Genomic DNA, 25761 nt, shown 5'->3' with positions numbered 1-25761 from the left:
TGATCGTGGTATTATGGTCAGTTCAAGGCTGTCGTTAACGCCTCAGCAGATGTCACTGATCTATGATATGCCCTCGTGTGGAGAGATGTACAGTCTCTTGATATTGCACGCGCAAGAGAAAAGCAACATCTACAATGTTGTGGAAGATTGCCATGAAACACCATCCCGTCCGTGCGTTGCCATCTACTCCGTCAATGCCAGATCAACCGCCTACTGAAAATGCGACCCATGGGCTAATATCCGAGCATCGCCAGTGCATAGGGCTGGAAAAAGATTTAAAAAAAAAGACATAAAAAAAAGATGAAACGGCAGGATCAAAATCTCAATATCATAAATGCAGAAACCAGCTCGCTCAACTCGACATTTTACAAGTATGGGCTCACGTTTCATCGTCATATACTCCGGCACGGGTTGACTCCGTCCACTCAGCGGGAATCCAGTGCCCATCGGGAATGCCCGAATGAGCCGGTGAAAGCCATGGCTGTTGCTGGGAGTGTATATCTTCGGCCTGTAGCTGAACGGGCGACGGCTGGCGCGTCGTGGATACGGCTCCCCGCAATAGAATTGCTCTTCTTTCTTTTGAGCTGGTTCTGCAGGATCTCCCTCGAATGGAGGCCGTTGCCGTCTCCCGACGGCCCACGGGGGCGAGGGGAGCTGCCAGCCGGGGAGGTTCTTGGTCGTTGGTCGAAGACTGCGCTCGCATTGACGAAGCTCTGGGTGGGTGCTGCTTCTGCCGAGGTACAGGCACGGCGCGGGACGAAACCTTGCAGCGCGCCATTCCTCTGAGCCGATCCGCCGAGAAGGAGAATCCGGGAATCGCCGTATGCTTGCCTCTGGGGCTCTCGCAGAGGCCCTGCGAGGGCCGAGCGGGGATGGATGCTGTCGCTGGGGGCCCTGGTGGTCTCAGTGCTCTGGAAAGTGAAGCTAGACCCCTCAGAGGCGAGACGAGGGTCTTTCCCGCCGCGCAGATGCTCGCTAGAAGGTGCCCGGCTCCACTGGTCGGGGAGAAGCACGACCTCAGCTCTCAGCGACGGCTCCGCGTGGCGAATCACCGTCCCGATGCTCGCGCTCTCAACGTGGTCTTGGCTCTGATGAAAGTCCTCGGGATCGGCGCCGTCGACGTCGACGCCGATGCCATCGTAGTTCCGCGGCAGACGTAGGGCCGAATCTGGCGTCGCCACTCCCTCATGGTGATGGATGCTACCGGTATCTGCCAGGCTGGGAGTCGAGATGCAAGAGGAAGAGTCACCCTTGGAGAGTATTCTGTGCAGATAATTGTTGCCCCGGTCAAGGCCGTCGTCATTGGCGGCCCACTGGCACGTCCGGTTTGCCGCCGCCTCCTCCCCGAGAGATCGTCGGCGAAGGTCGGTCAAGGGTGTTTTTTTTGCGAGACGCCGGCCGGGATCACCCGCCTCGCCTGTCGGGCTATCGATCGGCTCTATGCTGACGTCACTGGGGGTGACGACGTTGATATCCGGGAGCGGCAGCGGCGTCCTCAAGGAGATGGTGTCTTTGAGCACCATGGTGAGGTCGTCCCGGATACGCTGTCCCAGACGGCAGCGGAGCGCTTGGACCTTGCGGTCGACCGAGTCGGAGAGAGTCGGGTCGCTCGGTCCCGAGTCTTCCCCGCTGCAGATAGTCCTGTCCAGGATGAGGTGTCCCCGCTTGTGGATCGTCACGACAGCAGCGATACCATGGCCGCTGAGAACGTCGGTCGTGCCGGTCACGACACGCTCGAGGATACGCTCGACCGTCTTGCGGGAGTGGAGGTTGGAGGGGCCCAGGGTGACTGTAAGGGGCCGGCGAAGCTTCCAGTCCTCGGTGCGCATCTCGTGCACCTTCAAGACCAGCTCGTCGGAACTGTTGATGGCGGCGTCGCAACGGTGACGGGCCGTCTCGAGCTCCTGCTGCAGGATGCGAACGAGGGCGTCGGCATGGCTGTGGTTAATCAGCAGGCGGAAAGTCCGGTGCCGCGTTGACAGGTGCGAAAAGTCGGGGCCGTAGTTGTTGCGCACGGCGGCCTCGAGGTCAAAGGCTCCCTGCTGGACGTGGCGGCAGCCATGGGTTCCCTCGAGAGCGTCGCACTTCTCGTGCATGTCGGCAAAGTCGTCCTCCCTCGCCCTGACGGCCTCGTACATGATCTCGCCGACCTCGGACATGAGGTCCTCCGCACGGTCCAGCGTCAGGGGCGTGCCCTGCCTGCTGTCGACCCTGACAGACCAGTCGTGGCCCGGGCAGCCCGGGCCCTGGGTGTGGAGGCTGAGGTGGATGGAGTAGCCCGGGGTGTCGACGTAGCTGGGGATGCAGTGGGCGTCCTGCTGGGCACCGATCCTCGGGGCCGTCTTCTTGTGGCCGAGAGGATCCTGCTGAACAAAGCAGGGCAGGGCCCAGTGGAAGGCGGCGTCATGGCTCTGGAGGAAGAGTCCGACGATGCGGTCGGTCTCGAGGACGACCTCGTGAGCGGCCTGGAGCGTCATGGTCTTCTCCTGGAACGAGGTGAAGTGCATCTCCCTCCAGGGCGCGCCTCTGCGGTCGATGCGGAACATGAGGCGGTACCTGGCGAGCTTGGTGTGCGGGGCGGTATAGCGGAGCGGCTCGGTGGCCTTGGAGTCGGACCTGGTGATGAGCTCCCTGGCGCAGTGGTGGATGCGGCCGACCAGGCGGCTACACAGGTCGTCGGTGACGTCAAAGCCCGGGCTCGTCTCATACTCCTGGTAGAAGTTTCTGTCGACGGGGGATTCGGCCCTGACGGTGACCAGGACGCGGAGCTGGGCCGCTGCTGCCGAGGATGGCGGGGCCGCGGCGTCGGTGACGTTGCCGGCTCTGCACGGGACCGGGCGTGGATTCCTCCTGCTCATGGCCTTCTTCAGAGGGCGACATATTCTGCGGAAGATGGATGATGGAGAGGCCTGACGGCTGCTCTTCTCGAGCATCTCGAAGAAGTGAATCTGCTCCTTGACCGTCGCCTTCTCACAGTGCGACCTTCTTCGAGACTGCATGGCTTCTCGAAGCGTCGGGCCGACGACTGGGACGGCCAGGCCACGACGAAATTAACGGTTTTTCTGTTATCCTCTCTCCCCCCTCTCTCTCCCCCTCTCTCTCGTGTTTTCTTCTTCTTCTTTTCGGAGTTGTGGGGGGCGGTTTCTTGTCTTTCTGTCGGTGACGCACAGCGATCTTTTATTCTCTGCAAGCGATGCGATGTACGGGGCAGTCTGCGTAGTAGAGGGAGGAGGGGAAAAGTTGAAGGGATAGACAATATCAAGGAAAGGATGGTGAATAGGATAAGAGAAGAGAGATAGGGATTCACACACACTTTCTATCCCAACATTCATCTTTGATGAAGCAAAGCGAAAGAAGAGAAAGAAAGAAAAGAACAAGCATTTCACACCCGCGAGACTACTACGGCTTTGTTGTTTGTTGTCAACGGCAACGAGGGGGAGGCATTCATACCGAACCACAGTGGCGTCCCCGTGAGTTTCCTGAAGTTGACTTGGGAACTGGAATGCATCGCCCGAGACAAGTTGAAGAAATAAGGGGGGGGGGGGGGGGGGCGGATACGTACGGGTAGTACGGTATGGCGACAATGACGATTCTGTACGGGAGGGGAGGGAGGGGTAGAAGAGAGGGCCTGGGATTGCGACGGAGGGGTGGGGGGATGAGACAATGTTAGATTAAATGCATCTGGTATGGCATGGAGCAATCACAAGGTCTTGATGGCGGTATCACGACTGCAAGGCATTTTCTCGTGCACGAGTCGCGGGTTGATATTCTGTCTCCACACCTGGTGGTTTCTTTGAAGGGCAGTTGTGGGAGAGGGAACAGGGAAGAAGAGAGAAGGATGAGGAAGAAGTTGTTGCTTACTGTGAGCATATGCATGTGTGTATGTGTGAGAGAGTGAGGGAGTGTGTGTTTATGTGTGTGTGTGTGTGTGTGTGTGATTGTGTATGTGTATGTGTGTGTTACAGGATATCAACAGATTGTAGAGATCAACCATCACCTTACGAGGGGGTATAGGGTATATGCAGGATATATCACAGCTTTGCCACAATATCAGAGCAAACTAGTCTCTGTTCTTCTTTTGCTCCTCACGGCCTTCCGTCATTCCGACACGGACACGGTGTGATGAGCTAGTATCATGGATGATGGGGCAAGGAGGAAGGATTGCCGATAGTGTATCAAACATGAGTCTGGTAGTAATAGTATCATCATCATCATTGTTATTGTTATTATTACTTACTACCTACCTACTTACTCCCTGGGCTGTCTCACCCTTTGTCATGATCCCTCATCCTCCTCCCCTCCCCCTTTCCTCCTTGTATTCGTCGTTAGCCGAGTCTGCCTTTCTTACAGGTCAAGTTTAAAATAATTAGAAGAAAAACTAAAAAAGGAGAAAAAATGAGGAAAAAATTGTAAAGAGTTGATGGTGAACAGTGAGCAGGGGTTGAGTTGGATGGAATGTCTAGTCAACACCTCACCTCCCGATGTATCAACAAAAGGACAACAACAACAACAACAACAACAAAAGAAAAAGAAAAGGAAAAATCCATCCCCATGTTATGTCCTCCTCCTTCAGATCATCAGCCACACACTGCTGCCTGCGTTGGGCGTAAACCGATTATTGCGACGACTAGGACTAGGTTTGTCAAGAAGCATCCATCCGGATGGATGGCTCTGCATGTTGGCCCGTTCTGGTTTCCGCGACCCCCCCCCCCCTTCCCCCTCATTTGAGGCTATGCTTGTTGTAGCAAATGCGACTTGTTCGACACCTGTTGGTCCCCCGATGGAAGACCTGGCTGGGTTGACGATTTTTTATTTTATCTTTTATACATTTTGGTCCCTTGTTCAATGCAAGATATGCATCGTTTCTGGATCCCGGAACGGGACCCATCATGTGCGATGCAGCCTTTTCCCTCCCTCTTCTCTCCCCGACCGACCGGATCTGGTTGTTGGTCCTGAACGCCTCATGGCGATGCAACATCCCAGGTTGGCAAGGCAGTTTTTTTCCTTCTCTTTTATTCTTCCCTCTCTACAATCCGAGTCCACCATTGGGCACAAATCACTTATCTCTGTATGAACCCGTGAGTCAGAAGAAAGGGTGGGTATATATATATATATATATATATTGGATGCACCAAAGGATTGGGTAGTTTAGAATATCGCCGAACAAACAATTCAGATCAGAAAGTCAAGTGGAAAAAGAAGAAGAAAAAGTGAAAGAGAAAGGAAGAGAAAGCAGAAGCGACCGCCTACCTGTGCTGTCTTCCTTCCGATACCTTGCCCCGACCATGTCAAAGAAGAAGAGCTCGACAAAGACCAACGGCAACAAGAAGCCCTCCATCAAGGACAGGTGGGAGTCGTACTTTGGCAAGGGCACCCTGGACGATTTCCAGCGTCTATGTCGGGATCTCAGCTTGCCGGACGATCTGCCCAGCAAGACTCGGTGTCGCAAGGTAAGAGTGAACAGTCGCATATATATACCATCAAACAATGTTACCTGTTTTTTTTGTCTCTTCTTTCTTCTTCTTCTCCTTTCCTCTCGGACTGATTGACTTGACATTGATATACAGGTCCTGAGTACAGTCCACGTCAATATTCACCAGTTCCTCGATGCCATGGACAGCGGTACCGACGTCAGATTCTTCCGCAGCGCAGCCGAGCTGTCCAGGTACACGATGGCTGACCGTAGGAGGATATACCCGCGAAGCTCGGTGCCTAACGGGAGCCCGTTGAGGGAGCTGCTCAGATTGATTATTCGATGATATCTCATGTTGGGAGAAGGCGGACGAATAGCTGTGTACGGGGGCGGGACATTATCATGTGATGAAAGGGAAGTAAAACGTTTAGAAAATACAAAGAATATTTAGTGTCCGTTTCCATTTTCCTTCACTGTTCTTCTTATCCTTTCTATAAACATATGAGAGAGAGAGAGAGATTGGGTGTTGTGTGTGTGTGTGTGCGAGTGCGTACAAGAAAAAGAGAAGAAGAGGAAAAAGGTGAGACCTGCGTCTAACTGCGTATCTGCCACATGCGAATCTTTCCGGAATCACTACCGACGGCGAGGAGGTCGCTCTGCCGGCTGAAAGCCACGGACGTCACCCTGCCCAGAGGAGTCTGCTCGGTAGGCCAGTTCCTGTAGACGGTGCAGGAGGGCAGGTGGACCAGGCGCAGGGCGTCCTTTGAGTGCTGGGAGGCAAAGGCCATGAGCTGGCCGTCGGGCGAGAAGGACAGGGTGGTGATGGGGGTGACGATCTGCTCAAAGGTGCGGGTGGGCTTGGGCCTCTCCCTGATGGCGACGTCGGCGACGTCGACGGGACCATCGCCGCCGCCGTCCTCGTCGGATCGCCCGCGGGGGAGGAGGACGTCCTGGCGGTCGTAGATGTTGGTGATGCCCGAGCTGGAGCCGACGGCCACCCAGCGGTCGTCCCCGAGCGCGGACGGGCCCTGGTGGCCACCCAGGCCGAGGGCGATGGCGCCGACGCAGCCCTCGTCGAGCCAGATGCCGAGGAAGCGGCGGGACTCGACGCTGTACTCGCCGACCTGGCCGTCCCTTCCGAGGATGGTGAGCCCGTCGCCCGTGCTCCACCAGCGGAAGTCGGCGATGCCGTTGTGGCTGGCCATGCGGGCCGAGGCGACCCACTGCATGGTCGCGGTGCTGAGGATGCTGACGGACCCGCCGCCCTTGCGTGGCGTGGCCGCGATGGCCATGTGACGGCCGCAAGGGCTGAGCCGGAACCGCTCCATCGACTTGTGCTCGGCCTTGGTGCTCAGGCCCTGGATCTGCGACGTCTTCTGCACGCTGCCCGACGGCAGGTCCCAGTGGTGGAAGTACCGCCGGCGGCCGGCGAAGAAGATCTTGTCGCCCTCCGGGTACAGGAACTCGGACCGGCGCACGTCGACGTGCTTGACCTGCACCGACGTCAGCTGCGGGTTGGCCGTCGGGTGAGCCTCGGGCGCGATGTGGTGCAGGTACAGCACCGACGCCGGGCTCGACGACAGCAGCACCGGGTACTTCGGGTGGAACGACAGGCTGTCCACCGGCGCCCTGTGTCGGTCCGGGATCTCGCGCGTCCGCTGGATGTCGATGATCTCCGGTCGCAGACGGCGGTACTTCTGCTGCTGCCCCTGCCCTCGGCCGGAGAGCTTGTTGACGTCGCGCAGGAACGCCTGCAGAGGCTGCGCCTCCACGTCGCTGCCGTCGTCGCTGTCGCTTGACGAGTTCCTTTTGTCGTCGTCGTCGTCGTCGTCGTCGCCATCCGACAACGCGCCCGACTTGCGTCTGCGCTTCGAGGAACGCACCCCGCCGCTGCTGCCGCCCTTGGCCCATGCCGGGCTGGGGTTCAGCCGCACGTACTGCTGCCGCAGACGCCTGCTGTACTCTGTCCCGCTGACCACGTCTTCGGCCTCGGTCACCCGCAGCTTGCGCAGCCGCGTCGCCCCCGCCAGCGATATCGCCAGCCTCTCGTCGTCGCTGTCCTCCCACGCCGGCTGGTCCTCCCCGCCTGCTCCGGCCGTCGTCGTCGCCTTGCCTCCTTCCGTCTTCTTGCCGCCGACCCCGGCGGTGCCCGCGTCGAAGATGAACAGGTCCTTGTCCTGCACATCCTCCAGCTCGCCGGCGTCGTCGCCCACCTGTCCGTCCACTTCTTCGGTTCCGTCCATCAGCCAGTCGTTGCCCTTGAAGAGGCTCTGGCGGAACCCGGTACTGTTGCCCAACACCATGCGCTCCAGCTCTTCTTCTTCGGAATCCTTTGAGGACAGGCCCGCCTTGGCGGCGCCCTTCTCGTCCTGCCGCTCATTGCTGTAATCGAGACCGGAGAAGTCGCTCTCCGATGCTGATTCGTCGTCGGACATTCTGTCATCTTTGGGGGGCGCCATGGTGATATCTCAACAGGCGTGGTTGTACATATATGTGTGGTTTGTGACCTTGGTTCGCTGACTTTTTTTTTTCTTTTTTTTTTTAAAAAAAAAAAAAAAAAGCCTAGGCCCTCAGCCTCGCATGGACTGCCCCGCCAAAATGGGGCATTATCAGCATTCACCCAATCAGATCAAGCCAGTCCGTATACATGTATACAAGGCTGGCAATGACTTCAGTTCACACGATCACACGAAAAGGACTGTATATGATTGTTTGTTGCGGAGAGAAAGATAGTAATCAGACATGCTGATATGGTTACATGGTATCTACAGAATAGCCTTGGTGATCCGTCCCTGGAGACTGGCCACCTCGGGACTGACCGACTCCGCGCTCCGCAGCGACATGACGGCACCCTGCTGAGCGACATTCACCAGCCTCTCCACGCTGCCGCCCTGCGCCAGACCGGATATCATGACACCCAGAAAGGTATCCCCAGCTCCGTTCACGGATACGACGTCCTTCACCTCCTCCACGGCGGGGTACAGCCTCATGTATACTCCCCCGATGGTGGGGTGGTCGACGGCCCTGGCCAGGATGAACTGCTGGCTGTCGGCGGCGGAGAGGCGTGCGTCGTCCTTGGCCAGCAGTGTGGTGAGGAGAGCACCGTTGGAGCCGAGCTTGGTGATGATGGTGGGGATGTAGGGGAGCAGCTGGATCGACTGCACGGGGATGCCGGCGTCGGTCAGCTCGGCCGTCGTCATGTAGACGAAGCGCTCGCGGGCGCCACGCATGCCAAACGAGTCGATGACGCCGAACCATTCGGGCGTGTCGAGATACCCGTTAGCCCTGGCGGCCGTGTACATCTGCGCGAGCTCGTGCGTGTTAGGCGAGGCGAGATCGACGGCGGCGTTGGGGAAGACGCCCGGTGATGCCTCGCCGCGCCCCAGAGGCCCAAACAGCCGGGCCGACTTCTCGGCCGAGACGGGCTCAAAGGCCACCTTGCTGCCCTGCCCTTTGCCGGCCGCCGCCAGCGCCTTGATGTCCTCCTGTCCCCAGTTGCCGTCCACCACCAGCCACTTGGGCTTCACCTCGGCGACGGCCTTGAGCCAGTCGTCCTGGAAAGAGTGGTGCGAGAAGATGTCCATGTCGGCCATGGCCATGACGAGGTTCTTCTCTCCGTCATTGACGGCCACATACTGGGCTGTGCGGTTGGCCGGGCCGTGTTCGGCACCCAGCTGACGGACGTACGCCGTGTCGAGGCCCTCGGCCTCGATTGCTGAGAGTACAGTAGACCCAGCTCTGTCGTCGTAGTCTGTTAACGATAGTCCTGTTCCGGGTGAAGACCGGATGGTCGACTCACACGTCATCGCCGATCAGGCTGCAAAACTTGACCTTTCCGGAGCCGCTAGCCCGATGGGCAGCCAGGGCAACATTGTAGCCGACTCCGCCGATGGACTGGCTGATCGTAGCAGGGTTGGACGTGCTAGGCTGGGGAGAGACGCGTGTCTTGTCTGCGCTGGCGTAGTCACAGCTCAGGTCGACGGCTACCGAGCCGGCAACCATGATGTCGGCGGTGGTTCTGTGGCTGACGGCTTGGGTCGTCTCAGTCCCGGCCTGGACTGGGGCGATTGTTGGTGGGGGAGAAGGTGTGGGGGGGGAGATGCTGATGTACGAGTTTCTATCTAGAAATTGAGTTACATGAACATCTAACCAATCTCTCTCTCACCGCCTGCACACCCCAGACTTACACGTCGTGCTGCAGTAGACGAGACAGCTCTACAGAGACATTGGTGGCCCTGATGAGATTTTGCCTGACGAGTGCCATGTTGGCGACGACAGCTTTGTCGCCGGTGAGTTCCTTGAGGCGACCGAGGATGTAGGGCGTGTTGTCCTTGCCCGAGGCGCCGTTCTCGTCGGCCTCCCTGACGGCCTGCTCTATAGCGCTCTGGATTTCCGGGAGCGGAATTCCATATTCCTCGGGGATGGGGTTGGCGAAGAGCATGCCCGACTCGATGCCCAGCCTCTCCTGGCTGAGGATCATGGCGGCCGCCTCCCTCTCGTTGTAGACGACGCTGGGGCTCGGGCTGCCGCTGTTCCTGGCCCAGAATCCGGGGAAGTCAACCTTCCCGGCGCGACCGTCGGCAAATGTCGACACCAGACACCCCTGGGTCTCGAGGAACTCGAGCGTCCGCGGGATATCGAGGAAGCCCTTGCAGCCGGAGCTGATGACGGCGACACGCGTGCGGCCCAGCTCCGTCAAGTCGGCGGAGACGTCCATGGTGTTCTCGCCATTACGGTGCACGCCGCCAAGCCCACCGGTTCCGAAGACGCGGATGCCAGCCAGTCGGGCCAGAAGCATGGTGCCCGAGATGGTCGTCCCACCGTGCAGCTTACGACCTGCGATACCCTGCGATCCCGTGCATCAGTCGAGTTTGTCGGTTTCGAGAATCAGACATCGGTATCCCTTACCATGCCGACGAGATACGACATGTCCCGCCTCGATACCTTGGCAGCACTCTGGCTGTCAATCATGCGTACGACATCATCCGACGAGACGCCCACGGTAGGCACGCCGTCAACGATGGCGATGATGGCAGGGATGCCCCCGTGGCTGCGGACCAGCTGCTCGTGCTCCGCGGCAAGGTGCCTGCCCATGGCGCCGTGCGTGTAGATGGTCGACTCGAGGGCCACGACGGGCTTGTCGGCGGCTACGGCGTCGGCGACCTCTTCCGACACCTTGAGCAGGCTACGCAGGCCAGACGCCGAGGCTGAGCTCATGAGGCGTCGATTGGCGGCCGCGCAGGTCCGACTTGTACGGGGGAGGATGGCATGCAGGGCTATGCGGGTGGCCCGCGCCTTGAACAGGCGTGGGCAGCTCATTCTTGATCGTTTGTATCTTGCTGGTGCTCTAGGCGAAGGAGGTAGGCGGTTGAGAGATAAGCAGATGGATGAAATCACGGGGTTGCATCTTGGACGGGACTTATCCGTTTTTAATTTGCTTACCCTTGAGCTCTTGACGACCAGGAATCAGCAGCAATCTTGTGTACGGGTTATCTGGCCATCTACCTAATGGAAAGAAATACTTGGTCTAGTCTTTGATAAGAGATACGTGCTCTTGCAAGTCTTCCATCAACTGCTTCCCTCACTTCCTTGTACGCGTATTCTCCCAGCGAGGAATGATCACTCCCAACTCATGTAGATGATCACATGCATACACTTATACTTGCATATGACCAAACCCCGGCTTCCGAAGGAGAAAGCAACGGCATTCCCTAGGGACGATGATAACGACATCTCCGTGGCGGAAACAGCCATCGAGATCGCCAATCTTGCCCAGAGGTTTCGGACGGGCGCTATGGTGTATACTACTATACAGCCGAGCAGCACACCAGGTTTCGCCGGTGCTACGTCAGACAGAGCCTCAGGGGGGAAATGGGCGGCAAAAGCGCTTCCAGTGTGACAACGCAAAGACGGGAGGAACTGCTCTGATTCCCGTGATTGGCTTACAGGTTATGCAAGGACGAGGAGCGCGTGCCGATATGTCTGTATGACCGGAAGCGGCATATCCAGCAGGCGGGGGTTGCGTAGGCCTCTATCCAACAGGCATAGACAAACGTAGAAGTTGGACAGACATGTGGAAAAAAAGGAAAGATCCCCCCCCCTTCCCTCCTAAAAGGATGGAAAGTAAGATGATCGGAGCCATGAGATACATAGAGGCATCATCACCACGACGAGTGGTGGGGCTGAAGAGGGAGAACAGGAAAAGATAAAAGAAGAAGAAGACGAAGAAGACGAAGAAGAAGCAAAGGAGCCACATCATGCCCATGCACAGCAGCCTCATCCCCCGCGAGGGCTTCACCTTCGATATAATCGCCCGGGTGGTGCGTGCTACGGCCTTGAACCCAGCCGTACTGCTGCCCATCATCACGCTCGCCCTCTTCACCAGGAAGGGTCAGGAGCTGTCGATACTGCATCCGGCGGTGGGAAAGTTGCTGCGCAGCCTGCTGTACGCGGGTTTGTGGCGCGTGCTGAGCGAGTGGCTGTCGGACGGGATGCTCAATGGCTGGGTGGGCGACAGCTACGACTGGACCGAGGAGGTTGTGCTGATTACGGGAGGAGCGGGCGGCATAGGCGGCGAGATGGTCAAGCTGTTCGAGGAGAAGGGAATAACCGTCGTGGTCCTCGACGTTCAGCCCCTGACTTTTACCACGTGTGAGTCGAGATGAAACACGGCCGACACTTTATACAACATGACCGAGGGGGGGAGGGGGACACAAGGACTGACCCGTCATAGCCTCCAACGTTCACTACTATCAGTGTGACCTCCGCGCGGCGCACAACGTCGAGGCCGTGGCGGCCAGGATCCGCGCCGAGGTGGGCTCGCCCACCGTGGTGATCAACAACGCCGGCGTTTCGCGCGGCAGGTCGGTCCTGGACTCGACGGCCGACGACGTGCGCTTCACGTTCGACGTCAACGCGCTGGCGCCCTTCTGGGCGGCCCAGACCTTCGTCCCCGACATGGTGGCCCGAGACCACGGCATGTTCGTCACCGTCTCGTCGCTGAGCGCCCACATGCCCATGCCCAATATGGTCGACTACGCCGCCTCCAAGGCCGGCTCCGTGAGCCTGCATGAGGGCCTGACGGCTGAGCTGCGCGCTGTCCACGGCGCCCACCGCGTGCGCACCGTCCTCGTCCAGACCGGCCATGTCGCCACCCCGCTCTTCCGTGGCTTCCGGCAGGACTTCGGCTTCCTCATGCCCAAGCTCTGCCCCGAGACTGTTGCCGAGGCCGTCGTCCACAAGGTTCTCTCCGGCACGAGCGGGTCCGTCACGCTCCCCGCTTTCGGTAGCTTGGCCACCAGCCTTCGATCCTGCCCCGACTGGTTCCAGTACTATCTCCGCCCCAGGTTCGGGAGAAGGTCTCGCTGGGATGGCCGTCAGGTCATCGAGGATATCTCACCTCCCTATGAGACTAACAAGGCTAGTAGAAGTAGCCTGGGAGAGAGTGATGTCGGCGAGAGCACCGTCTTGGTGTCTTCCCAGGACCACAAAGAGTAATCCCCCCCTCCCTCCCCTCTTTCCTCCTCTCTTTCTTCTCTGCCTTTTTGTTCTTCTCTTTCTGTTGTTCATACTTTTTTCTTTCTTCTCCCCACCCCCCTCCCCTCTCCTCCTGCGTTCTATACCCAGAAATTTCCGTTTTACTTGGCTTTCGGTGATGGCAATGTGCTAGCAGTAGATGTGTGTGTACTAGTGAAACAATCTTTATTGTGGTATAGTGCAGCCAAGTGTTACGTTACAGTTCGAGAAAGCTTCTTGTTCTCTGCTACGTAATATCTACGCTACCTATTCACATGTAGAGCTATCAAGCTTTTGTAGTTGTGGTAGGCTCTGCTGGAGAATTAGAAACGAATATGATGTGTAGGTGCTATAAGCTTAACAAGCTAGCTCAGTTTTCAGCAAAATCCGCTACAGGCGCCAATAGTTGAATGGTTACAATATCTGCCTTCCATTCATACGGATAAGCAGAGGGTCCGCGTTCGATTCGCGGTTGGCGCAATTGTTCTTCACTTTTTTTTTCTGTACTTTAACTATATCTATCCTTCCTTCTTGCCCTTTTTGCTCTGTCTTGTGTCGTTTCCCTGTTCAATGAGAAGAAAGCTATTAAAGAAAACCCGAAATAAAATGCTTTGCAACGCACTCTGATTAATCACATAGTTGTGCATTCTTACAAGTACTATGTATCGCATTTATAAGTTTGTTACTTATGTACGCATATCCTAGATCATTCTACACAAATCCACTTGATAAGCAACTGCATTTGAACATTGCAGAATGAGAACTGACTGTCCCTATTCCTATATATATTCTTAGAGACGAGCGGATGCATACATCCTAAGAAGCAAAAGGGAAAAAGAAAGAAAAAAAGAAAGAAAAATTAACTCCTATTCCTTCAAATCATCTCTCTCTCTCTCTTTATATCCTCTTCCCTAGGAAAGAGTAGGCATATGTACCGAAGCCTTCTTGGCGACAGCGTCCGCACTGGGCCAGAAGGCCGTGACCGTCTTGAGCTGGGTGTAGAAGTTGATGCCGGGCTTCCCGTAAAAGGTGCTGGCACCCCCGCCGGCGATGCTCTTCTTGTTTCCGGTGAAGGAGAACATGGGCAGGGGGACGGGGATGGGGACGTTGATGCCGACCTGGCCGGCCTCGATGCGGCGCCGGAAGGTCTCGGCGGTGGCACCGGAGCGGGTGAAGATGGCGGTGCCGTTGCCGTACTCGTTGCGGTTGATGAGGTCGATGGCGTCGTCGATGGAGTCGACGCTGAGGCAGACAAGGACGGGGCCGAAGATCTCCTCCTTGTAGCATGTCATGTCGGGGGTGACGTCGGTGATGATGGTGGGGCTGACCCAGTTGCCGTCCGGGTACTCGGCCGGGCCCTTGCCGCGGCCGTCGAGGATGATGGTGGCGCCCTCCTTCTCGGCGGTGGAGATGAGATGCTCGATGCGGTCCTTGCTCTGGCGGGAGATGACGGGGCCCAGGTCGGCGCCCTGGTCGAAGCCGCCGGCCACCTTGAGGGCGGCGGCGCGCTCGGCCAGCTCAGGGAGCCAGTCCCTCGTCTCGCCGACCGTGACGAGCGTCGACAGGGCCATGCAGCGCTGTCCGGCGGCGCCGAAGGCGGCGCCCACCACGCTGTTGAGGAAGTGGTTCTTGTTGGCGTCGGGGAGGACGGCGGCGTGGTTCTTGGCGCCCAGGTTGGCCTGGACGCGCTTGCCGTTGGCGGAGCCGCGCGAGAAGATGTACTCGCCGGCCTTGTTGCCGCCGACGAAGCTGATGGCCTTGATGGTCGGGTCGTCGAGGATGAAGTCGACGGCGCGGTGGGAGCCGTGGATGATGTTGACGACGCCGTCCGGGAAGCCGGCCCTCTGCACCAGCTCGGCCAGGATCATGGCCGCGCCCGGGTCGCGCTCCGACGGCTTGAGCACCAGCGTGTTGCCCGTCACCGTCGCGATGGGGATGCACCACAGCGGGATCATGGCCGGGAAGTTGAAGGGGCAGATGGCCGCCGTCACCCCCAGCGGCTCGCGGTACGTGCGCGTCTCCATGTCCCGCGACACCTCGAGCACCTCGCCTTTGAGCAGCTCGGGCGCCCCCACCGCCGCCTCGGCCACCTGCAGCCCGCGCAGCACGTCGCCCTTGGCGTCGGCGAGCGTCTTGCCCTGCTCCAGCGTGATGCTGGCCGCCAGACGGTCCATGTTGTCCTTGATCAGCTGCACGAACCGGAACATGATCTGCTGCCGGTGCAGCACCGTCGTGTTGCGCCACGGCTCGAAGGCCGCCTCCGCGCTCGCCACCGCCGCCTTGAGCTCCGCGTCCGTCATCTGCGGCACCCGCGTCACCAGGTTGTTGGTGGCCGGATCCGGGAGGTCGATGTACTCTGTCGTCTCCGATTCGTAGAATGCATTGTTGAGGAAGTAGGGCGTCTTGCCCACCGACGCGATCTTGTCATGCGTCGTCGGGTAGCCCTCCGACGGCGGGGCAGCCGCCACCGTGGGCTTCGGTCGCTGCGCCGTTGCGTGCAGTGTCCTCCTCGTCGAAGGGACGACGGCCGACAGCCCCGTCGCCGCCATGCTCCCTCCTGCCACCCTCGACACGCGGGGGACAGCAGCGGTGGCCCTGGCAGCCGAGGCTACGACGTTGCTGCGGGCGACGGCTCGACGCATGGTGCTGATCGATATGTGTGTCTGCGAGTATATGCTATAGGATTGACCAGGGATCAATCAATTGAACTGGCCCTTGTTCTCTTTTTTCTTTTAGCTCTTCCAATCTTTCTCTCCTGACACACACGCACAAACACACACACACACACACATCAAGGTGAGAGGGGAAGGGAAGGAGAAGAAAGGACGGTGACGAAAGCCGATACACAGAAGATATAGGCACGGGTCTTGGTAGCACTCATAGCTAGAGCCTTAGCACTGATAATGAAAGACAAGCACGGCACGCCCCCCAACGTCAATCGGCCTGGCAATAGCCGGGATGGATGGCCCTCCATAAGTGGAGAAGTGGAGTAGGGGAGGGGGGAGGGGAGGAGGATGAGAGGGAGGGGGGAGGTGTTCCCGCGTCCCACCGAAATCGGCGAGCGCTAGTCGGACTTGAGCGACGTCTCTTATCTACGCGATTGCTGCTTATGTGTCCTGAACGATGCCGCCATGGTAGTCAGATCCAATTCCTTGAGCCGATGCCCGACGCTTACCGCTTCACCGGAAAACCACAGGCGGATCAGTACAAGCCATCTACGCCGTCACAGAGAGTAGTAAGTAGAGTGCATTCACTCTGCCACTATCATACCAATCCATGACGATTGCATCACATCAGTAAGAATCATATCTAGGTTTCATTCAATGTTTCTTTATTTTGATTATTTTCTTTTCGACTGCTGATTCCCCCCCACCACCACCTCCCACCAAGCGGCCTGATGATAATTCTGCAAAAACGCCCGAAAACAAAAAAAAAAAAAGGCATAGTACACTGCAAAACAAAACAAAAATTCGATATTGAGGAATCAGTACAGGACACGTGCTGTCTCCTTCCCCATCTCTCTCTCTCTGTTTTCCCTTCCTCTACGAAGAAGTTCATTCCTCTGAATGGGGAGTTTTTGTCAAGACACCCGGGTCTCATTCCTCCATGCTCCTCCTTCCGCATATTGACCAGCCGTCAGATGCAGTCAAAAGTTTACGACTGGCTGCGGGTGGTGCGCTTGCTGACCTCGCCCTGATCCTTGTCGGCGCCGGTAGCGGTGCCCTCCGTGGCCTTGTCCTTGGCCTTTTCGGACTTGGTCTCGGCGGCGGGCTTGGCGGCGGGGGTGGACGAACCGCCGCCGAAGAGGATGGCGAGCAAGGCGAAGAAGGAGAGGATGGTGGCGCCGATGGCACCGGCAACCTCGGGGACAAACTTGACGGCCTCGATGGGGTCACGCTGGGCAATGGTGAGGAAGAGATCGACCTTCTCGCGGACGTAGAGGACGGGGTCGTCGAGGAAGCTGAGGTCGCCGGGAGACTTGGCCTTGTCGTCCTTCTTGGGCTTGTCGGCCTCGAGGGCAGCCTTCTCGATGGGGTGCTTCACGTCAAAGGTCTCGGCGGCGAGCTTCTTGGCGTCCTCGATAGAGTGGCCGATGTAGATGTTGTCGAAGAGAATGTCACTCTGCATGGTCCAGATCTCGAAACCGATGGCACCCATGGGCTCAAAGTTGGCCGGGGTCTTGTCCTCAAAGAAGTCGGGGTTCTTGATCTTGCGGGGAGCCCAGGTTCCCTTGTAATCGGGGTTGTCGACGAGGGGGGCCGTCCACTTGCCCTTGTACTCGGGGTTCTTCTTGAGGGGCTTGGTCCAGGGTCCGCAGCCGGAGGCCTCGGCACACTTGGGGTTGGGGACCGTGGGAGCGAGCCAGTCACCATCCTCCTCGTCGTCCCAGTCGGCGGGCTTCTCAGCCTCGGGGTCCGGGATGGTCTCGGGCTCGTCGTCGAGCCAGTCCTCGGGCTTGGTGGCGTCCTCGTCGACGATCTCGAAAGGAGCGTCCTCGTCCCAGTCCTCGGGCTTGGTGGCCTCGGGGTCGGGGATGCGGGCCTTGTCAACCCAGGTGTCGGGCTTGAAGTCCTCGGGGTCGTCGATCTCGGCCGGAGGGTTGACGGCAGGGCTGAAGTCTTCGAGGAGAGAGCCGGTCTTGACCTCCTCGCCGTTCTGGTGGATGGCGTAGGTGTTGTTGGGGTGGACGATGAGCGTGTAGAGCTCGGTCGTCTTGACGATCTTGGCCGTGGGGGGCGACTTCAGGTGCTTCTCCTCGTACTCGCCAGTCTTGGGGTTCTTGTGGTTGAAGATGAAGTGAACCTTGTTGGTGTGACCGCACTTGTCGGGGCCGAACATGATGACGTAGGGCGTAGCGTTGGAGAACTCGTCCTGGTGGAGAGCCTTGTTGTCGCGGAGGAGCTTCATGTAGGCGCCGCCACACTCGAGACCCTTCTGGAGCTTGACCTCGTACTGGACCACCAGCGTCTTGCCCTCGTTGTCAATCTTGTTGGGGAACTTGGCCGAGATGGCGTGGTGGGCGGCCGGGTTCTTGACGACAAGCCCCTTGTCACCCTCGATGCCCTTGTAGACGGTGGGCTCCTCGACGGCCCATTCGCCGATGTAAGCCCACTCCTCGTCGTCCTTGGACGTGTCCTTCTTGGCGGTGGAGGGCTTCCATCGCGCCTCCCAGTCGTCGGTGAACTGCTCAAGGAAGTCGGCCTTGAGGGTAGTAGGCTGTGTGGGGGGGAGATGAATGTCAGCAGTCCGGCCTACAGATGCAGCGCCGGAGAGGCTCCGAGCGGGGGACGGACGGCGATGTAGCGTCAAAGGGGATGCTGGCGTCTGGTGGCTACTCACGGTAAAGGCAGGGACCTCTGGGACCACTGATGACTCGGTCACGGGCTCCTCGGCGTGGGCAGCACCGGCTAGCATGGCAGCCGAGACGGCGGCAGCAACAGAGTTGAACTTCATGATGAAGGTTGATATGTTCTTCTTGGGTGCGTTGGGAAAATTTCCGGTCGGCGACGAACCAAGGGCAAGGTTGGAAGAAGGGAGGGAGGAAGAAGCCGAGGGCGGGAGAGATGAAGAGAGAAGAGGACGGATGGGGGGTATCTGAATCGTATAAGGGTGCCAATTGGCCAAGCCCAGCACACGAGGAAAGGACAATTCCAAGGTGAAGAAATTTGGGAGGGCAAGGCGAGGGCGATGCGAGTTGATGGGAAAACAGGTGTGATTTAACTCGGGGCTGGAAGATGTGGACGGAAAGCCGTCGAGTGGCCTTTTAGGATTGAGGACACGTTTGACGTTGGGAGCTTGACCACGCTGGGAGGCTACGTAATAGCATGTAACCATTACAGCCTACGGCCCTACCTACATACCTACAGGCTACAGGCTACAGACTACAGGCTACAGGCTACAGGCTACAGGCCACGACGGCCGAGATGCGGGGTCCACCCACAGTCGAGGCCAGAGAGCCGTGGGAAGGGCCACGGGCGCTGAGGTACAGTAGAACAGCGTCTGCCATCAACTATCTGAGCCTCTGAGGTCGTCGTGGGTGGATCCCGTAGAGGGAGGGGGACCCTGACGAATGGTCCCAGCGGTTATTACTCCATAAATGCACTAGCATTAGTAGTAGGAAATATTGCCTGTATCAGGATAAATATGTAATAATACATGTATAAATTTGTCGATGATGCTCTCGACCGGTAGTTTTATCCCTTTTGTAATGTCTTGAATATATCAGTAGAATGTCCCCCCAAACCCAAATTGTCAATTCTGGCCAGAAGCTGGAAGAGGGAGAGTAGGTCAGCACATCTGATGCCTTTGTATGACCTGCCACCGTGTCGTGCCAGTCTCCCACTCAGGCACCGGTCTCGACTCTTGACAGGGAACTCAGTGGGCCGTTCCTTGGGCTATTAGGAACATATGAGACGATATGTCCCCATGCCGATGGTCGCGATGAGGCATTAGCACTCCGTACCGTCCGTCTCGTCGTTGCTCGTAGTGGCCAGGGTGGAGCGGGTGGAATTGCATGGAAGGATCCACGAGATTCTATCTACGATAGATAGGTAATAGGGCATGATGCACTGTGGTTTCCCGAAACAAGGTGCAACGTCACCGGAGGAGTACCATCAATATTGCATATTACATAATATTCCCATCATTCATCAATGGGAAGGAGCTCCGAGCAAAGGGACCTAAGTGTCTACGGCTCCTTCTCTGGTCATATCAATTTTTTAATATCGCTCCATCGCTCCATCGCTCCAATAATCACGCGGCAGACAGTCTCTGTCTATGCCTCTGCCTGCTTGTACCCCGTAATTGTACTTGGACCCCCTTGTCTCTCGTCACATATCCATTCTGCTTCTCAAAACTGACCACCACCAGTCCAGCAGGACGTGCTAGACGTCCTGCATCACGATCCACCCCTTGGCTGCTGAGTCAATGTACACACATACTTACCGAGCGGTAACCTGCCATTCAACTCAACCATATTTACCAGCAAAGCACCCTTGCTAGGCTGGTCCTCGAACGTATTCATCCGCACGATAATCATGACATCAACCACCGTTATCGGCTTGGTGAAACAACGAGGTCGAGACCCATAAAATAAAGACCGATGGATGGCATTGACAACCCCGGATTCTCTATCCGGGCTGTCCCATCTACGTGCTCGTCTCGTGTATCTAAGCCTTGGGCGGCTCTCTGACACCTGCAAGATGATGATCTCGGTGGACTTCCGTCGACGTGTACGAGAATCGACGGTCACTCGTGGTGGAGGCGGAGCAGCTGACGGATTCGCACGGGGTAGACAGGAATGCTCTAGGAAAGCTGTATATTAAGTGTTTTTTTTTCTACCAAGACATTCCTCCTTATCCGTCGTCCATCGTATTCACACACAAGATTTTTTAAAAATTAGATTATGGGTAGCAACAACATGGGCCGCCCCCTCTCCCCGGCCCCCAATTACTCTCTGCTAGAGAAGACACACTAAGAGGACGAGAGAAGGAGAGGTACGGCGCAGAAATGTCCCAACTTTACAGGAAGAGGGCAGCAGCGACGGCACCGAGTACGGCACCAGACGAGATGTAGAGGCCGGGGGCGGCGCTGTCACCATCGTCGCCAGAATCCGAACCGGTCGCCTCGGAGTCGCTGCTGGAGCCGGTGCTGGAAGGGCTGTCGGAGCTAGACTTGGCGGTGGAGGAGCCGGTGGCCTCGGACGAGGCAGTCGTGACGGCCGAGGTGGCGGAGTCGCTGCTGGAGCCGCCGCTGCTACCGGTGGGCTCGGGGGTGCCGCTCTTGGAGTCGTAGTAGTTGTCCTTGATGCATTCGGCGACGCACTGGTTGTAGAGCTTGGTCTCGGCGGCCGAGCCGTTGCCCTGGTCACAATCGCCGATGCAGAGGTTGGTGGCATTCACCTGCGAGGCGTTCGGGTTGGGGACGGGGTTGCAGCGGGCCAGGCAGGCGACGTCGGTGGCATCGCACGACTCGATGCAGGCCTGGATGGAGGACTGGACAGGGTCGGCCGAGGTGGTGCTGGTGGCCTTGTCGGAAGACTGGGCGGCGGCGACGACGGCCAGGGCGCCGGCGAAGAGGATGGAGGTGAAGCGCATCTTGAGGTTTCCCGGGGAGAGAACGTGGGGGGGAGGTTTATTAACAATATCAGACGCGGATCTGCAGCGTACAGTCAGTATCATCCGCCGATACGATGTCTGTCCATGCGGGTGAAGGGTGAGACAGGCAGGAGGGTAGCTATCGAGACTCCAAACCTGAAGAAGAAAAGAGAGGATGGCTCTGACTTACACGACGCTGCTGGGAAAAAGAAATATAGAAAAAAGAAGGATGGAAAGAATAGGATAAGAGGCGTAGGGGAAAGAGAGACGAGTAGAGAGAGGAGCGAGGTTCCGAGGGAAGAGTTCGAGGGGGCACGGATGGGTACTTATTCACAAGGCAAGACGGTCACAACGCCACTCTTTTTTCCCTTTTTTATTTCCTTCTTCCTCTTTCGGTTTTTTTTGTTTTTCTTTTTTTTTTCTCCTCTTATTATTTCATTTATTGATTGCTATCCCTATATCATGTCCCAGGCTACCATTCTCTCCTGTCTCTCTCTCTCTCTCTCTCTCTCCACCCGGGGGGGGTGTATAAGGGGGGGGGGGCGAGAGCAGATAGCTCGTGTCGGCGGCTTGGAGGAGCTCGTAATACAGAATAATACGCGCTAAAAGCTTTGGTTTCTTGGCTTTTTTTTTTTTTCTTCACAATAATAAACACATACTCGTACACACACACCGTACACACACACCGCACACACACGCAAACAAACAAATGGAGATCGGGGCTTGGCAGGATTCTACGATGTCTGGGGAAGTCCCGAGGGAGATGAGGGGACAGGGGACGTATCTCATTGGTGGCCATTTTCCCTTTTCTTTTTCTTTCTTTTTTTTTCTTGGGATCCAGTTTGTTGAACCCGACAGGACAATCCCTGTTGTCTGGGCACCGTGGTAATTTTAAAATGAGGTGACCTCTTTGTCTGTACTCCGTACTCTGTATTGATACATACTATAGAGAGCGGGTAATATCGTCAGTAGTCGTGATGGCGATGGTACCTGTCTGTACATGTAATCTGTAGATGGGGCAGAAGCTATTCATAGCTTCTCATCGACTCACGGAGAAGAGGATCCCTACTCTTCAGCACTCGCACTGTCAGTCACCTTTGGCCTGAGTTCAGCAAGGCACGAGTCAGAGAGAGGAACGGACGTACGCATAGGCTGGGCCGGATGTTTCTATCGTAATCCCCGTACTCCGCGCTCCATACTCCGTACTCCATACTCGGTACAGATACAGAGCAATATTCGTATGACGTTGTACGGGAGAAACGATAATGCAATACAGGTGTTTTTTTTTTTTCGCCTGACATTGTTTGCTGTCTTATGAGCCAGGGTCACCCCTCGCTTTGGGTTGGGTTGGCCGGGAGAGGGAGAGCAGGTGTTTCAGGGGGGGGGTGGTGGTGGTGGTGTGGGAAAGTCGTGGAGGGAGGAAAAGAAAGGGGATGATGGGTGTGGAGAGGATAGACGGAGAGAGTCAAGGTGTTCGTCGGAGAGAGCAGTCGGGAAAGACGAGCATGGGAATTGCCATCGGCGGAACATATGAATTCATCGATATAAGCAATCATATCATTAAATGAAAACAAGAGCAGAAAGAAGAAGAACACGAGTATGCTTATGTAATATTACTCTGTACAGACTACGAGTAATGTGCGGTTAGTCTGTACGGTGGGCAGCGCATAGTTGGCACGACTATACGGATACTCGTATTCCTTTCTTTTTATCCTCACTCCCATCATGATGGAGAGTTATATAATACTCCGTAATCATTCTACAGAGTAATACACAGAAAGCCATACTGCCAAGGTACGAGTCGATACATGTATCGCTCCATACCAGACGTCGTATGATGGAGAGGAGTACGGGACGCATCAGGTAGGAACGGGGGTCTATCGTCTACGGTCTACTACGTATCGTCAACCTCGGGCATTCAGAAACCAAGTCATCAGCTCCGATACTCAGGCACAGAGATGGTACGGCTTTCTGCTGATAGAGGTGCAGAATGCCTTCTCTCTTCTTTTCCCCTCGATATTTCTCTACAGTGTCACCGATATCATCACCCGTCTCCTCTCTGCTGTTACCACGGGAAAAAAAGAAGAAAAAAGTAAAGAGGGGGGAAGCCGTCCCTTCTCCATGAACATTAATTTAAAATAAAAAAAAGGGGGAACAGTAAAACATTCAGGTCATATCATGCATCAAGTCGCCAGTCGCTATCGACCGATGCGCAAAGCCACCTGATGCAACGCCAACAGAGTCGGAGAGACGAGAGAGTGTGGACTACTCCGTAGAGAGGATAGAATACGAGGTTCCTGGGTTTCTCTACCCGCTCCACACCCCCCCCCCCCCCCCCCCCCACCTCTCGTCTTGCTCGTATCTCAAACGGGAATGGGGATACAGGTTGCCGATTGTCTATTGTATCTCGTTGATCTGTATTGTGAAGATACTCCCTAGAACCGGGTGGTGGCAGGTCACCGTACGGGTGCTCCGTGGACCGATGTTGGCAGCGCATGGATCGCTATCATCCGTAGATCGGGAGGGAGGTTGAGAAGCGTCCGTCGTCGCAAGGTGAGTCCCAGGAGCTGCCCTTCATCTACCGAGCGATGATGCCTGCAGAACACGATAGAACGGATAGTCTGGAGGGAGTGGTAGCATGCCTATTTTTATGTGCAATCTCGATCGCCTTCGATCCTTGGCTGGACCGCAACTTCAATACTCCCTATACGAGTACGTATCGATGGCTCCAGCTCCACACAACTGTATCGCGTAGACAAGACTTCAATGCAGGGTACCCTGTACCGTCTGAGCTGTGCTTTCTGCTGGCGACGACACACGATGACCCGTAGATGCGAATACAGCGGTCCCTGCTCTGCTTACTGGTATTACGTCCTGGGTATACGGATATCTGTCCCTGGTGCTCTCCTTCCTTGCAAGGAAAGAAATCTCTCTTTGAAGTTATCTAATCTGTACAGATGTGAGTGGTGCAGCAGCAGCCTCCATCTGCTTAGTCATATATACAAGATTGGGTGCGACAGTCCCGGTCTCGAGACGGGTATTTTTATTTATTCATCTAGATATTTTTATTCAATTTCCAATACTTTTTCTTTTCTCGCAATAACGGAAATCAGAAGATAATTTCACAATGTAGATTCATCGGGAAGAAAATAGACAAGGAAAGGCAAGAACTATCTCTCCTCTATTGCTGTTGAGACGATTAATCTACAAAGAAAGAAAAGAAGAAGAAAAAAACCCCCCATCTGCCAATAGCATACCATGTGACGCACCCACGATGGCGTCAACCCTCTCTCTCCCTCTCTGCCCCTCCCCCACTTGATGGCGCAAAAAATCAAGAACAGAAGAAAAAAAAACCCCCAATTCCTACGAGAAGTCAACTTCATCTTTAACTTTAGGCTATATATCTATTATATTTCCCATGATATAACACACACACGCGACACCAGACACTATTTTTTGTTTAAAAAAAAATATGTCTCAGCAAGACCCCGACAGCCTCGTCAGGTCCGACAACCCCGACCACCCTGCAAACCTGATCCCGTCACTCTGCGCCAAGTTCTGGACACTAGGATGGGTCACCGGCACAGGAGGAGGATGCTCCATCCGGGACGAGTATGTCTTCCCTCCTCTCTAGCTCTCCTCACGGACGGACGAAGCAGAAAAACATGATTCATGAGAAGAGAGAATATGGATATAGGAAGAGAGAGAGTGTGTGTGTGAGAGAGGATGAGAGAGTGAGAGAGAGAAAAAGAGAGAGAAGGAGAGGATTCTTGCTGACCGAAAGACCGACCTAAAAGTGACCTGGTATACATCGCCCCGTCGGGCGTGCAGAAGGAGCTCATGAAGCCGTCAGACATCTACGTCCTCTCCTTGGCCGCCCAGACGGACCCCCACCTCCGCCAGCGCAGCTACCTCCGCTCCCCGCCGGCCTACAAGCCGTCGCAGTGCACGCCGCTGTTCCTCGCCGCCTTCACGCGCCGCCGGGCCGGCTGCTGCATACACACCCACTCCCACTGGGCCGTCCTGGTCACCCTCCTGCTCGAGAGGTCGGGCTCCAGCCTCTTCGAGATCAACAACCTCGAGCAGATCAAGGGTTTCGGCAGGGGACCGGCCCGGCCCGGCAACCTGGGCTACCACGATACCCTGCGCATCCCCGTCATCGAGAACACCCCCCACGAGGAGGACCTGACCGAGTTCCTCGAGGACGCCATGGAGAGCTACCCGGACACCTACGCCGTCCTCGTCCGTCGCCACGGCGTCTACGTATGGGGCGACAATGTCCACAAGGCCAAGACGCAGTGTGAGAGGTAAGAAGGGTGGTTCATGTGTGAATTCGTTCTTTGTCTTTTGCTGTGTGAAATCTTTTTTTTTTTCCCTTTCTTCTTGGTTGTTTTTGTCATCATTATTATCATGCATCTTCCTACGTCGTCTTCTTCTTTTTTACAATTTACTATAAAACGCAGCTGACATATCATTGTCCCCCTTCCCAACAGTCTCGACTACCTCTTCCAACTTGCCGTCGAGATGACCAAGCTTGGTCTCCCTTGGATCAGCGAGGTGACTCCTGTTGGTCCCCAGCGGTAAATCAATATCAATACAATATATATCATGTCGAAAGAAAAAAAAGACACAAAAAAAAAGAAAAGTTCACGTATTTCCAGTCAACCCGTTTTTTTTTAAATCTCAACGCAGCGTTGTATTTATTTAGAGGAGAAAGGTGGGTTTTAGTAATCGAAT

At 56.3% G+C, this 25761-nt stretch overlaps 7 protein-coding genes across 7 annotated transcripts; 2 read left to right on the top strand and 5 right to left on the bottom strand.

Annotated features, from left to right (window-relative positions):
• Positions 1 to 425: 425 nt before the first annotated feature.
• Positions 426 to 4137, bottom strand: GMORB2_5720 (uncharacterized protein; the record flags this gene model as incomplete). The annotated part of the gene is made up of 3 exons (XM_035467690.1): positions 426 to 1313; positions 1449 to 2823; positions 4115 to 4137. 3 exons carry the CDS (start codon positions 4135 to 4137, stop codon positions 426 to 428), a joined length of 2286 nt encoding a protein of 761 aa, XP_035322656.1.
• A 1869-nt stretch (positions 4138 to 6006) lies between these two features.
• GMORB2_5719 (pseudouridylate synthase / pseudouridine kinase) lies at positions 6007 to 10732 on the bottom strand (the record flags this gene model as incomplete). The annotated part of the gene is made up of 5 exons (XM_035467689.1): positions 6007 to 7849; positions 8183 to 9151; positions 9213 to 9530; positions 9601 to 10259; positions 10322 to 10732. 5 exons carry the CDS (start codon positions 10730 to 10732, stop codon positions 6007 to 6009), a joined length of 4200 nt encoding a protein of 1399 aa, XP_035322655.1.
• A 938-nt stretch (positions 10733 to 11670) lies between these two features.
• Positions 11671 to 12910, top strand: GMORB2_5718 (Short-chain dehydrogenase; the record flags this gene model as incomplete). Its single annotated transcript, XM_035467688.1, has 2 exons — positions 11671 to 12064; positions 12147 to 12910. The coding sequence occupies 2 exons, from the start codon at positions 11671 to 11673 to the stop codon at positions 12908 to 12910; spliced, it is 1158 nt and encodes a 385-aa protein (XP_035322654.1).
• A 929-nt stretch (positions 12911 to 13839) lies between these two features.
• On the bottom strand, positions 13840 to 15570 carry GMORB2_5717 (malonate-semialdehyde dehydrogenase (acetylating) / methylmalonate-semialdehyde dehydrogenase; the record flags this gene model as incomplete). The annotated part of the gene is made up of 1 exon (XM_035467687.1): positions 13840 to 15570. The coding sequence occupies one exon, from the start codon at positions 15568 to 15570 to the stop codon at positions 13840 to 13842; it is 1731 nt and encodes a 576-aa protein (XP_035322653.1).
• Positions 15571 to 16582: 1012 nt separating this feature from the next.
• Positions 16583 to 18382, bottom strand: GMORB2_5716 (calnexin; the record flags this gene model as incomplete). Its single annotated transcript, XM_035467686.1, has 2 exons — positions 16583 to 18145; positions 18269 to 18382. 2 exons carry the CDS (start codon positions 18380 to 18382, stop codon positions 16583 to 16585), a joined length of 1677 nt encoding a protein of 558 aa, XP_035322652.1.
• A 2066-nt stretch (positions 18383 to 20448) lies between these two features.
• On the bottom strand, positions 20449 to 21024 carry GMORB2_5715 (uncharacterized protein; the record flags this gene model as incomplete). The annotated part of the gene is made up of 1 exon (XM_035467685.1): positions 20449 to 21024. The coding sequence occupies one exon, from the start codon at positions 21022 to 21024 to the stop codon at positions 20449 to 20451; it is 576 nt and encodes a 191-aa protein (XP_035322651.1).
• Positions 21025 to 24496: 3472 nt separating this feature from the next.
• GMORB2_5714 (methylthioribulose-1-phosphate dehydratase) lies at positions 24497 to 25608 on the top strand (the record flags this gene model as incomplete). The annotated part of the gene is made up of 3 exons (XM_035467684.1): positions 24497 to 24636; positions 24822 to 25331; positions 25518 to 25608. The coding sequence occupies 3 exons, from the start codon at positions 24497 to 24499 to the stop codon at positions 25606 to 25608; spliced, it is 741 nt and encodes a 246-aa protein (XP_035322650.1).
• Positions 25609 to 25761: the final 153 nt, after the last annotated feature.

Source organism: Geosmithia morbida (assembly GCF_012550715.1).
Source record: "Geosmithia morbida isolate 1262 chromosome Unknown scaffold_4, whole genome shotgun sequence".
Lineage (NCBI taxonomy): Eukaryota > Fungi > Ascomycota > Sordariomycetes > Hypocreales > Bionectriaceae > Geosmithia > Geosmithia morbida.
This window is presented reverse-complemented; position numbering and strand designations above follow the sequence as displayed.